The following is a 13557-nucleotide window of genomic DNA, read 5'->3' on the forward strand; positions in this document are numbered from 1 at the left end:
AAATTCAAGTATTAAAATACTTTTTAATATCTCCAAACTGAGCTCAGTCCATTGGCTAAAACCTTTTCATCCTCTGTTCTCTATCTCAGTTAATAGCATCTTTCTTTCAGCAAACCCAGAAGCCTCAAAGTGAAATTTGATATTTTCTTTTTCATTTTCCATATCCAAGCAATTACCAGGTCCTATGAATTTTGTTCTTGATTTTTCTCTGGAAGCTTTATTTTTTTTCTCCACTTCCAAATATATTTGCTTATATTACTAAAATATCCAGGGAGTATAGCATTGCTTCAGGCATGACCAAATGTAGGTGCTTAAACAAGAATTTGTCCCTATCCATGGGCTCCTCTTCTCTATGTGGTAGCTTCATTCTCAGGCAGACTTTTCTACAGGATAACCTGAAGCAACTTCAAGTTTAAGATCCCAACCAACACAAAACTAAATAAAATTTAAAAAACAGAACAAAAGCAATCCCAATAGGTAAAACAAGCAAAAATTTGGAGGCTATTTTTGGACTGACCTGAGTTATGTTCCCTTTTTTATAATCAGGGTATGGACTATGCTGCTCAGTCAGGCCTAACTTATGTGTCCAACCCTAGATCCTGAAGCAAGGATATACTTTCTTGGAACTTCATGGACCAGAGTAATTGGCAGAGGGGTGCTTCGCCTGTGGAAAAGGAGGATTCTGTTACCAAAAGAAGGGAACATATAAACAATATATTCATCGAGGACCCTTATTATCTCTATCTCTCATTGTGGACTCAGGCCCTCCCAGTCTGAACTCTGACCCTAATTCCAAACATCTGCCACACTGCCACCACGTTAATTTTTTTTTCCACCATGTTAGTTTTTCAGAAATAAAGTTACTCTAGTATTTTGCTCAGAAAAGTTCAGTCCTTTCTTATTGAAAATAGAAAATAGTCAAAACTCTTCTCTGACATTTAATCTGTACTTTAATCTCTACAAAGTTCCCAGTTACAAAACCATGGCATTCACTCACTCTTACAGGTCCTTCCCCACCATTCTCATTCTTGCTTCTCCACCTTCCCTGCACTCTCTCCTCCTTTGCCTGGAAGGCTATTAGTCATCTTGTAAATAATGCTCCTTTAGAAGGCATCCTTGACCTGCCCTCCTCCTTTTCTCTTTGGAGCACTTCTCTCTGCATAGCATAGTTATGTAGGTGCTCATTTCCTCCTTTTCATTCTGAATACCTTGGAAAATGGGGACTTTTCCCCTTTAACCACTGTAAGCCCAGCGCCCAGCACAGTGCCAAACATGATCGATGTTCAATGAATATTTATTCAAGGAATGGAAACGTTAACCATTTGGTCATGCCTCTTATAGTTGGGCAGGTGCCAGTGGTACTGTTGCCATTGGAAGGGCCTCTTTTTTCCCCTTTCTCCGTATCCACTTTTACTTTTTTTTTTAAGTTTTTTTTTTAAAGATATTTTTTTTAATTTTTTTATTTATTTATGATAGTCACACAGAGAGAGAGAGAGAGAGGCAGAGACACAGGCAGAGGGAGAAGCAGGCTCCACACAGGGAGCCTGACGTGGAACTCGATCCAAGGTCTCCAGGATCACGCCCTGGGCTGAAGGCAGTATAAACCGCTGAGCCACCTGGGCTGTCCTCGTTTTTACTTTTTTACATTTATCTTCATTTTCTATTTTCTTCCCTTTCTGTCTCTTTTTTTCTTTAACCATGCTAAGGGTTGACAGTTTATATAGAACTAGTAAGTAAAGCAGGAGGATCAAATAATTTTTGAGCAATCCCTACTGCTAGTCCAGTTATTAGTACACCTACCCCCATTGCCCACTGCTCCCCCCTCCAATATACCCTTGAAGCTTTGGAGGAAAAATGCTATTGTCAGAACCCAGCAGAGGGAGGCCTATCAGCAAACAGCAAGAACCCTAAACTGAAGCTTTTCTCAATATCTATCCTCCCGACAGCTCTTCCTGTGCTTTTTTTTTTTTTTTTTTTTTTTTTTTTTAAGACTTAACCATTTATTTTAGAGAGCGAGAGAACAAGCAAGCTGGGGAAAGGGCTGAGGGAGAGAATTCTGAAGCATACGTTGCTCTAAGCCCAGAGTCTGATATGGGGCTTGATCCTAGGACTCTAAGATCATGACCTGAGCCAAAACAAGAGTCAGCTGCTTAACCAACTGTACCACCTAGGCACCTCTGTTTTGTTTTTTATAGCTGCTTTACCACTTATTAAAAGGAATCGTTTTGTGTGTGTTTTGTAATCTTTCCTCCCTAAATTTCACCAGCCTACCTGAATGATTATAGACCAGCTGTGTCCTACATAGTAGCCACCAGCCACATGTGGCAATTTAAGTTTAAATTAATCAAAATTAAATAAAATTTAAAATTTCAGTTCTTTAGTCATGCTAACCAGATTTCACATGCTTAATGGCCAGTGTGGCTAGGGGCTGCTGTATTGGACAGCACACATAGAATTTCTAGAATCAGAAAGTTCAATTGAACAAATCTGTTACAGATTTAAATCTGAGTTTTTCAGGAAACAACTAGGTCATGCTTATATGTTTTTAATTCCTCTGCATCAGTCTCATTTGAAGTTTAACCCACATTTGATTGAGAGGAGAGATGATTATTTAAAGGAAATCATAAATTATTAGTGACTAGGGACTTGACAAACTATCCTCAAAATTTGTAGGGCCATGAAATTCACAGAAAACCTGCTAGATTGTAGGAGTGAAGAGATGATTGGTTTTTTTTAAATTAGAAAATAGCAGAATCCCATAATTTCTAAAAGATTCTAAGACAGTCTATGACTGTCTATGACTCACTTGGAAGCTTTTGCAAAGAAAGCTTTAAGATCCATAACGTCATTCACTCTCCACCCCCTTCAGTACCATGACTTTTATTTTTGCCTCCTCAAGAGTCCTTTGAGAGTTTTAAAATTTCCAGGTGTTTTTTTTTTCTTTTTTTTTACTTATTTGTTCTATTTTTGTTATTTGCTCACTTTTTTTTTTAAAGATTTTATTTATTTATTCATGATAGACAGAGAGAGAGACAGAGACACAGGCAGAGGGAGAAGTAGGCTCCATGCCAGGAGTCCGATGTGGGACCCAATCCCGGGTCTCCAGGATCACGCCTTGGGCCTAAGGCAGCACTAAACCGCTGAGCCACCTGGGCTGCCCATTTGCCCACTCACTGTCTTACTGCTCTTGGGTCAGAGAATATTCCTGTACTGCTTTGGAGGATTGATTGACTTTTTTTACTGTGTGTACCTTAGTACAAGGCTAGTTTTTGTGAATGTTCTGTGCTTTAAAAAAAGTGTTCTTCAGGATGTAACTTTCTAGATTTAAAGAACAACTTTATTATATGTAATACTATTTAGCTTTTCTAATCACTTTTTTACTTTTGGTTTTCATGATCTGAAAATTAATCTCCCATTACCATTGTTTTTTCTTTTCTATTTTCAGTTTTCATTTTTTAAGATTTTATTTTTTAAGTAATTTTCCACATCCAAAGTGGGGCTTGAACCCATAACCCTCAGATCAAGAATCCCATGTTCCACTGACTGAGCCAGGCAGGTGCCCCTCAATTTTCTTTTTATGTTTTCTGCAGTTTTTGTTTTGTATGTGTTCTTTCATATATATGTGTATTTTAAAAACGTTTTGTTCACTTGAGAGAGAGTGTGCATATGCAAGTGTACACACAGGGTGGGGAGGGGCAGAAGGAGAGAGAGAATCTCAAGCTGACTCCCCACTGAGCACAGAGCCCAACTTGGGGCTGGATCTCAGGACTCTGAGATCATGATCTGAGTTGAAATCAAGAGTCAACCATTTAACCGACTGAGCCACCCAGGCGCCCCTGTTGTATATATTTTGAGGCCATGTTATTAGATACATAAAAATTAGTGAGAGCTATCTCTTCATTATGACTTGTCTTTTTTAATGATTCTTGCCTTGAATGCAACCGTGATGTAATATCATAATTTCTGCTTGCCTTTTTGTTTGATTGGCTATTTTGTTTTAAATAGTTGAGTTTATTTCATTGACTTTTATTTTTAGTTCATATCTGTTTAATATTAATTCTGTCATTTATTTTTTTAAAGATTTTATTTATTTATTCATGAGAGAAAAAGGCAGAGACACAGGCAGAGGGAAAAGCAGGCTCCCTGCACAGAATCTGATGTGGGACTCGATCCCAGGACCCTGGGATCACATCTTGAGCCAAAGGCAGATGCTCAACCACTGAGCCACCCAGGTGCCCCGATTCTGTCCTCTTTTAAAAATGATTTTTTTAGGGCAGCCCCAGTGGCTCAGCGGTTTAGCGCAGCCTTCGGCCCACGGTGATCCTGGAGTCCCAGGATCAAGTCCCACGTCAGGCTTCCTGCATGGAGCCTGCTTCTCCCTCTGCCTGTGTCTGTGCCTCTCTCTATCTCTGTGTCTCTAATGAATAAATAAAATCTTTAAAAAATTAAAAAATAAATAAAGATGATTTTTAAATGTTCTTTTGCTCTTTCTTTGCCTCAGCAATATTTAAGATAATCTAGTTTTAGTTGTAATGATGATTAGCTTTTACCCTAAAATAGTATCCCTGAAACTGGAGACAACTGAAGCACTGTCTTTCCTCCTGTGCCTTTGCTATGGAAGGGGTGGTGGTGTGTCTCCTTTACCTTGCTTATAAAGCACCCTGCTACCCAGACAACATAAGATGTGACTGTAAGGTAATGAGATTGGCTTTCTTCTATGACTCATGAAATTAACTTTATTGTTTTGCAATAAAAGCTTATGTTTCTACCATTCTATCAAGTAAGCAGATTTGAGTCTCTGTTATATACAAGGTACCTCCAAATCTGAGGAAGTCTTCCTAGCTTTCCTGTATCAACAAGAGTACCCTGAGCATAATCAGGCCTTGGAATCTGTGCTTACTGAGAGGAGACTTGACCCTAGTTTAAAAACAGTTGAGATATTCTTTAGATGCAGAGCACAATGACAAGTCTTAATTTGTGTTGCAGACTGTCCAATCCTAGATAGTTTTTGGTAGATTTTTCTCTGAGGCAGAGTGGGTAAGATTTTATTCAGGTGCCCCTTCTGATATAGTTGGATTTATTATACTTATGCAATGGAAATTCAAAGAGGGAAAAGGACAGAGAAAAGAGAAGGAATATTATTATGTACTCTGTGATGATGCTTCCTATAGATCATCAATTACACTGAAGGAACTGAAGCTTAAAGAATTTAAATGGCTTACCAAAGGATGCATAGCTAGTTTGTGGAGATCTAGGATTCAAATTTAGGTTGCCCTGACTATGAACCTTGTTCTCTTTCTGATGCATGACATTTTCTACTTCCTTCTTATTTTTTTTTTAAGATTTTATTTGTTTATTCATGAGAGACACACAGAAAGAGGCAGAGACATAGGCAGAGGGAGAAGCCGGCTTCCTGCAGGGAACCCGATGTGGGACTTTATCCCAGGACCTCAGGATTACAACCTGAGCCAAAGGCAGACGCTCAACCACTGAGCCACCCAGGAGCCCCTCCCTCCTTATTAAAGCACAAAAGAAATAGAAAAGATACAATCTCTGTCCTTCAGGAAACAAACCACATTCAATAAAAACAGCAATTTTTTTAAAGGATCATCAGGAGGAATGGTATATTGACAGCATTTATTATGAGGTTTCTAACAAAGGAATTATAGCTGGTCAGATTATTTAGAACTCCTTAGGAGAAGGTTGAACTAGAGCTGAACCTAAATCCCTGAATGAGACAAGAAGAGAAGCCTTTAAGTGGAAAAGTCTGCATAAATAAAATCATGGAAGTAGGTAATGAGGTTGGCATGTTTATAATAGAGTTTCATAAGGAGAGAGACTATTTCAAATTGAGGAGTACTGAGTGGGAAAGTTGGTATTTAGATTGGGGCTACATGATGGAGACTTTTTGAACTCCATATGGAGGGGTTACATACTCAGTGGTTAGGTTTCTGACAAGGGATTTCCCTTTTGGTAAATCTGCTCATTGTTGAAATTCAATAAATTTGATATCACTCTAATGTTGTATAATTGATGATGTCTTTGTTGAATAGATTTGGAGTTACAGGCATGTCTAGGAATACTACTTATTCCCTCCTAGACATTAAGATTCTGCTGTCAGCCATTAAAGAGATGGGACTATCCAATGGTTAGATTTTCCTAGGTCCCCCAGAGCTGAGAGACTATAATAACATCAAGTATGGCGTTTTTTGTTTGTTTTAAAGATTTTATTTATTCATGAGAGACACAGAGAAGTGGAGACATAGGCAGAGGGAGAAGTAGGCTCTCTGTGGGGAGCCTAATGCAGGACTTGATCCCAGGACCTTGAGATCATGACCTGAGCCGAAGGCAGACACTCAACCACTGAGCTCAACACCCAGGCGTCCCAAGCATGTTTTTTCTATAAGCATATTATTTACTTAACATCATAAATATTTAACTGCATACTCTATAAGTTAAACACTGTATAATTAAATCCAGAAAATATGGAGCCAGATAAGAAGAAAATTAAACATAAATGTGGTAGTCTCTTGGCTACTTAAGTGTTACCAATAATTATTTCACTTAACTATGTTTTCCTCTACTTTAAAGAAGGAACTTACTGCTTCTTTTCAGGGAGTGTTTTTTGGTATTAAAATTCCCAGGTGTTTGCCTGACCACAGTCTTTCAGCACAAGATGCCCTTGCCACTTTGGTATTTAAAAAATCCTTGATGGTACTTTCCAGCCTCTTGTTTGCTCCTAACATTTTTTAGATTACTGATCTTTCTTGAATTGCTAGAACTGTTTAAGAAGAGCTAAACAGTTTCTCTATACTTCCCTCATAGAACCAGAGGTAACTATTACATATCTCTTATTTCTCTCAGTATTTTTTTAAATTTTTATTTATTTATTCATGAGAGACACACAGAGAGAGAGGCAGAGACACAGGCAGAGGGAGAAGCAGGCTCCATGCAGGGAGCCCCATGTGGGACTCGATCCTGGGTCTCCAGGATCACACCCTGGGCCGAAGGCAGGCGCTAAACTGCTGAGCCACCCAGGGATCCCCTTCTCTCAGTATTTTTATGTGAGATCATAAATATAATTTTATTTTCTGCCTTTTATACTTTGTTTTAAAGGTATTTCATTTAATTTCAAATTGTCGACATATAGTATAACACCCAGTGCTCATCTCATCATGTGCCCTCTTCAGTGCCTGTCACCCAGTTATCCCATCCCCCTCCCCCCGTCCCCTTTGCCTTGTATACTTTAACATGTCGTTAACTTTGGAAACTGTTCTTAATCAGAAATTTTAATGGTTTCCTGATATTCCACCATTTAGATGTCACATACCTTTCTTCACATTTCAGGGATCAAATCATTATCTGACTTGGGACAACCTGACCTTCAGTCTTGATTTCAGGTAGATACCACAAGTCATTGCAGATAAATGGCACACTGTGGAGGGGATATGCCAATAAGTTGAAGCTATTTCCTTGTACGACTAAAAAGGGCACTGGGGATCCAAGATATGCTAATATATATTTCTTGGATTGAATCTCACTTTACAATTGCTTATTGTGTATTTACTGTTTGTCATAAATTTCAGTTATTTGTAGTGATTCTGAAAATTTTTTACTTATTTATTTTTTAAGATTTTATCCATTCACTCATGAGAGACACAGAGAGAGAGGCAGAGACACAGGCAGAGGAAGAAGCAGGCCCCCCTGCAGGGAACCAGATGCTGGACTTGATCCCAGGATCCTGGGATCACACCCTGAGCTGAAGGCAGACGCCCAACAACTGAGCCACCCAGGCGTCCTTATTTTTAGTGATATCGTGTTAGTTATAGGGCATAGCACTTTTTATTTTATTTGTTTATTTTTTACTTTTTTATTTAAATTTCAGTTAGTGGGCAGCTCTGGTGGCTCAGCGGTTTAGCGCTGCCTTCAGCCCGGAGCGTGATCCTGGGGTCCCAGGATCGAGTTCCACGTTGGGCTCTCTGCATGGAGCCTGCTTCTCCCTCTGCCTGTTTCTCTACATCTCCCTCCCTCTCTCTCTCTCTCTCTCTCTCTCTCTCTCTCTCTCTCTCTCTCTCATATGAATAAATAAATAAACTCTTAAAAAATAAATAAATAAATTTCAGTTAGTTACATAGTGTCATATTAGTTTCAGGTGTACAGTCTAGTGATTCGACACTTCCATATATCACCTGGGGCATAGCACTGTTTTAAAAAAATAAAATTTGTGGGGCACCTGGGTAGCTCAGTTGGTTAAACATCTGACTCTTGATTTCAGCTCAGGTCATGATCTCAGGGTCATGAGATCCAGCCCTGCACCAGCTCTTCACTGAGCATGGAGCCTGCTTAGGATTCTCTCTCCCTTTTCTTCTGTCCCTCCCCACCCTTTGCATGGCACTCTTTCTCTCAAATAAATAACATTTGCTTGTACCTTTTCTGTTTTCACCTTGAGTGTTACCTTTTTAAAATTCTAGTATAGTTAACTACAATTGTTATATTAGTTTTAGGAATACAATATAGTGATTGAACAATTCTGTGTGTTAGTGCTCATCGTGATAAATGCACTTTTTAAAAAAGACTTTATTTATTTATTCTTGAGAGAGAGAGAGAAGCAGAGACACAGGCAGAGGGAGAAGCAGGCTCCATGCAGGGAGCCCGATGTGGGACTCGATCCTGGGACTCCAGGATCACGACCTGAGCTGAAGGCAGGCGCTTAACCAATGAGCCACTCAGGCATCCCAATAAATGCACTCTTAATCCCCTTTACCTATTTCACCCATTCCTTCCACTAACCTCCCCTCTGGTAATCATCAGTTTATTCTCAATTAAGAGTCTCTTTTTTGACTTGTCTCTTTTTGTTGTTGTATTTGTTTTGTTTCTCAAATTCCACATATGAGTGAAATCATATGGTATTTTTCTTTTTCTGGCTGACTTATTTTATTTAGTGTTATACTCTGTAGATCCATCTGTGTTGTCATAAATGGCAAGATTTTTTTATGGCCAACTAATATTCCATTCTGTGTGTATGTAACTACATCTTCTTTATCTATTCATCTGTCAGTGGATACTTGAGCTGATTCCATAATTAGGCTATTGTAAATAATGCTGCAATGAATATAGGGTTGTATATATCTTCTCAAATTAATATTTTTGTATTCTTTGGGTAAATATCCAGTAGTGGAATTCCTGGATCATATGGTAGTTCTATTTTTCATTTTTTTTAGGAACCTCCATATTGTTTTCCACAGTGGCTGCTCCACTTTGCATTCCTACTGACAATGCATGAGAGTTCCTTTTATTCCATCTCCTCACCAACACTTGTTGTTTCTTGTATTTTTAACTTTAGCCATTCTGGCAGGTGTAGAGTGATATCTCATTGTGTTGTTTTTTTTTTTAAGATCTGATTTATTTATTAGAGCACAAGTAAGAGAGCACAAGCAGGGGGAGAGGCAAAGGAGAGGGAGAAGCAGGCTCCCCGTTGAGCAGGGAGCCTGATGTGGATCTCAATCCCAGAACCTGAGGATCATAACCTGAATCAAAAACAGACACTTAATCAACTGAGCCTCCCAGGTGTCCCTTCACTGTGGTTTGATTTGCATTTCCCTCATGATGAGTGATGTTGAGCATCTTTTCATGTCTGTTGGCCATCTGTATGTCTTCTTGGAGAAATGTCTATTCATGTATTGTGTCCATTTTTTAATTGATCATTTATATTTTTGGTGTTGCGTTTTATAAAATTTTTTAAGTTTACCTTTATTCTGTATGAGCATACAACAAATATAAGTGATTTATGTCGTTTATATTCTTATATCTTAGAATAAGAGCCACATTCTTTTGTAGTTTTGGTATCTTAGGGACACTATAGTGTGGGGAAATAAAGTTCCTTAGCTTTGTCCAGAAGTTGGTAGTAGATCTGAATGCTTAGGTTTCTAGGATTCCAATGCTCTTTACATAATTTTGGAATCAAAGCCTTAGGATGTTAGGGTACTTGGTATTTGCTTTCAGAATTTATCATGATGTTTTTTGACAGTTAAGCTTTTTTTTTAAAAAAAGATTTTATTTATTCATGAGAGACAGAGAGAGAGAGAGAGAGAGGCACAGACACAGACGGAGGTATAAGCAGGCTCCATTTCATGCAGGGAGCCTGACGTGGGACTCGATTTCGGGTCTCCAGGACCACACCCTGGGTTGAAGGCAGTGCCAAACCGCTGAGCCACCGGGCTGCCCATACAGTTAAGCTTTTAAGATCAAGAATAAATCAGAAATATTACTCAGTCATCAAAAAGAATGCAGTCTTGCCATTTGCAAAGACATGGTTGGAATTAGATGTTTTGCTAATAAGCAAAATAAGTTCATCAGAGAATGACAAATACTATATGATTTCACTCATATGTGGAGTTTCAGAAACAAACAGAAGAACATGGAGGAAGGGAAGGAAAAATAAAATAAGATGGAAACAGAGAGGGAGGCAAGCCATAAGAGACAGTTAACTCTAGGAAACAAACTGAGGGCGACTGGAGAAGAGGTGGGTGGGGGATGGGGTAACTGTGTGATGGCCATTAAGGAGGACCTTGATGTAATGAGCACGGGGTGTTGTTTTGTTTTTTTTTCCAGTTTTAAAAGATGAATTTTATTTTTCTTTGAAGTACATCATATGCTTTTTGTGCTAGGATTTTTTAAAAGTTCTTTTTAATTTTGTAATAGTTTTACTAAGGTACAATTCACATGACATAAAATTCACCCTTTTAAAGTTATATAAATGGGTTTTAGTATATTTACAAAATTGGAGCACGGGGTGTTATATGCAACAGATGAATCACTAAATTCTACCCCTGAAATTAATAACAGAATATATGTTAACTAAATTGAATTTAAATAAAAAATTAAAACAAGAATAAATCAATATAAATCAGAACATAGATATGCAAAGTCACTTTAGGAAGTGAAAGTGATGATTGTTAAGTAAGTTTATTGTGATAATCATTTTACAACATGTATGTATATCAAATTGTTATGTGATACACCTTCAAGTAATATAATATGTCAACTATATCTCAGCAAAATTGGGGAAGAAATGGAACAAGTGAGTTTGGTGTCTTGAATGTTGAAAAATGTAAGGTTAAGGAAACCTGGTATCTCCCAGTTTGAATAAGTTCTTGGTGTTAAGGCCTTGAGAGCAGAAGACCAGTTTGAGGTTTATCTGGCTTTCTCTTTTTAGAGGACACTCTTATTCTGGACCTAGCTTCATTCATTTTATTTTATTTGTCTTTACTATACTCATCTGCTTTTAAAAATGACTCAGAAAATGTTAGTTTTGAATACTGATAGGATTAGAAAGGATTTCAATTTAGGACCCTTCTACTTCTTTAGGTATTTACATGATGTAAAATAGTTATGGTGAAAGTTCCCTGAAAAAATTATTCCCATGACTGTCCTTGAAAAGTAAAAAGAGTAGTATTTATAAGAAATGGAAGGGCAAAGTAAAGTGTGCAGTATGACAATTTTTAGACTTTTCCTCTCCAGTACTTCACATGGTCCAGAAGAATAAGCCAAAAGTTGACTGATTTGGGGGCATGTCCCAAAGTGGCTCAAGTGCAAACAAAGCATTTTTTATTAATTTTAGCATAAAAACTATGGGGAGAAGTCATGAGAAATTTGTATTCTTAACCATAATATTGGTATGCAGGTATGTGTACTTAGTACATGGAAATATAGTGATTAAAAATTCATTTTTTACTTTATTTGGAAAGATATTTCTGGTTTTGAGCAAATGCCCTCATTTCTTCATATATTGCTCATATACTATCATTTCCAGAAATGGATCTTGATGGGTCACATTCCTGGAAACGCAGGGTTATAGGTTACTTGTATGAGAATTAAATGAGATAATAGATGAAGATAATATGCCACATTAAGAGTGAGGGTTGGTTGGTTGGTTGGTTTTTAAATCTTAGTGTTCTTTACAACTTAAGTTCTCTCAGAATTGGGTCTTGTGCCTAAGTAAAAAGTTAATAAGAGAAAAAAAAATTAATAAGAGAGAAAATGTTAGGATGTGGGGCAGGAGGCTTCTTGGCTTAGACTTTCTTTGACATGATTAGGATCAGGTGCAACAAAGTTAACTAACCATTGGTATAATTGATGCCCTTGCAGGAGGGAGCACTGGCAGTTGCTGGGTAATTTGAAGACTACTGTGGAGGGTTTGGTGTCAGCCAACAGTCCGAACGTCTGGTCCAAGTATGGTGGCCTGGAGCGGCTTTGCAGGGACATGCAGAGCATCCTCTATCATGGGCTCATCCATGACCAGGTACGTAAACCTCTTCTTTTTTGCCAGATTGGCTGTGTCACTTGTTGGAAAGAAACAATTGCATTAAGTTGTTGGCAGGGAGAAGATGAAGGCCACTGGTCTGTGAGCGCTTGAGGGTAGGACTGTAATATGATGATGATGATGAGAACAATAAGGACAATAATGATGAATCACTAGGATTTTTCTCTTAGGAGCACCCAAAGACATATCTGAGAAGTATTTACAGAATATTGTCAGTTTTACAATCCCCCTGAGCATCATTTTGTAGGTAACTGGCTGATTCTTGGGAATGGTAGTTTTAGTTATAGCTTAATTTTTTTAATATAAACTTCATTGATGTTGAGTTTCTTTTCTATAAAATATCTTCAAACACTCCAAGAAACTTTGAGTATTGATAGAGTGGAATGTAATAATACTTAATGGTTTTTGTTCCATCTTTTGCAATTACTCCATTTGCAGTGTTTTGAATCAGCTTAAGATCTGGATAAAATTGTCAAGTGAGTCATTGGCTCTGGTGTCCTCCTACATTAAAAAAATCAGACCTCACAAATATGTGCATAGTCATGTGTTTCCAAACAGTCATGCTCATTCCATGTCAGTGTCCTTGGAGCCAAGCTTGCTTGTCTTTTCCTTTTTTAATGAGAATTTATTCTCAACTAGACTAGCAGTCACATAAAGAGCTAGTCAAATAAATAGCATTAAGGTATTCAGAGTTAATAGGATTTAATATGCTATCTTCCCTTCTGCAAATACATGTATATTACTTCTGAAGTATCTTTAAACTAATATTCCTATTGGATATTTTCAGAATTCAGTGGAGTTGTCTTAGGTTAGATTTTCTTTATTCAGAATAAGTTCTGAAAGTGATGTGCTCTCAAAGAGTTTCTTAATGGTTATTATTCTTTAAACACCAGTCTAGGAATTTGGAGGCAGCATTGTGTGGTAGACTGATAAAAGTCTTTGGAATCAGATAGAACTTGGATTGAAATCTAGACTCATTGCTTAGGTCCTTGGGGAAAAAAATGACATAGTAGTTACATCCATAGACTTCTGAGTCAGACTGTTCATATTTTAATCTCAGCCTCAGTACTATGTGGTGTTGGGTAAGTTACCTCTTTGTGTCTCTGTTTACTGATTTGTAAAATAAGATAACACTAGTACCTACCTCATAGGATTATTGTGAGGATTAAAGAAATGATATACATGAAGAGCTTTAAAAAACATAATTTGAGGGCAGCCCCGGTGGCGCAGTGGTT

General features: G+C 37.8%; 1 protein-coding gene across 16 annotated transcripts in view; it reads left to right on the top strand.

The window, feature by feature from the left end:
• RUBCN (rubicon autophagy regulator) overlaps positions 1 to 13557 on the top strand; it is a 64163-nt gene that overhangs the window by 14110 nt on the left and 36496 nt on the right. For all 16 annotated transcript variants that reach the window (XM_038583108.1, XM_038583095.1, XM_038583097.1 and 13 more), the window contains exon 2: positions 12148 to 12301. In XM_038583108.1, coding sequence (XP_038439036.1) covers positions 12263 to 12301 — 39 coding nt within the window. In that variant the 5' untranslated portion in view covers positions 12148 to 12262. The remainder of the gene's footprint in view (positions 1 to 12147; positions 12302 to 13557) is intronic.

This window comes from Canis lupus, chromosome 33 (genome assembly GCF_011100685.1).
Source record: "Canis lupus familiaris isolate Mischka breed German Shepherd chromosome 33, alternate assembly UU_Cfam_GSD_1.0, whole genome shotgun sequence".
In the NCBI taxonomy this organism is placed as follows: Eukaryota; Metazoa; Chordata; class Mammalia; order Carnivora; family Canidae; genus Canis; species Canis lupus.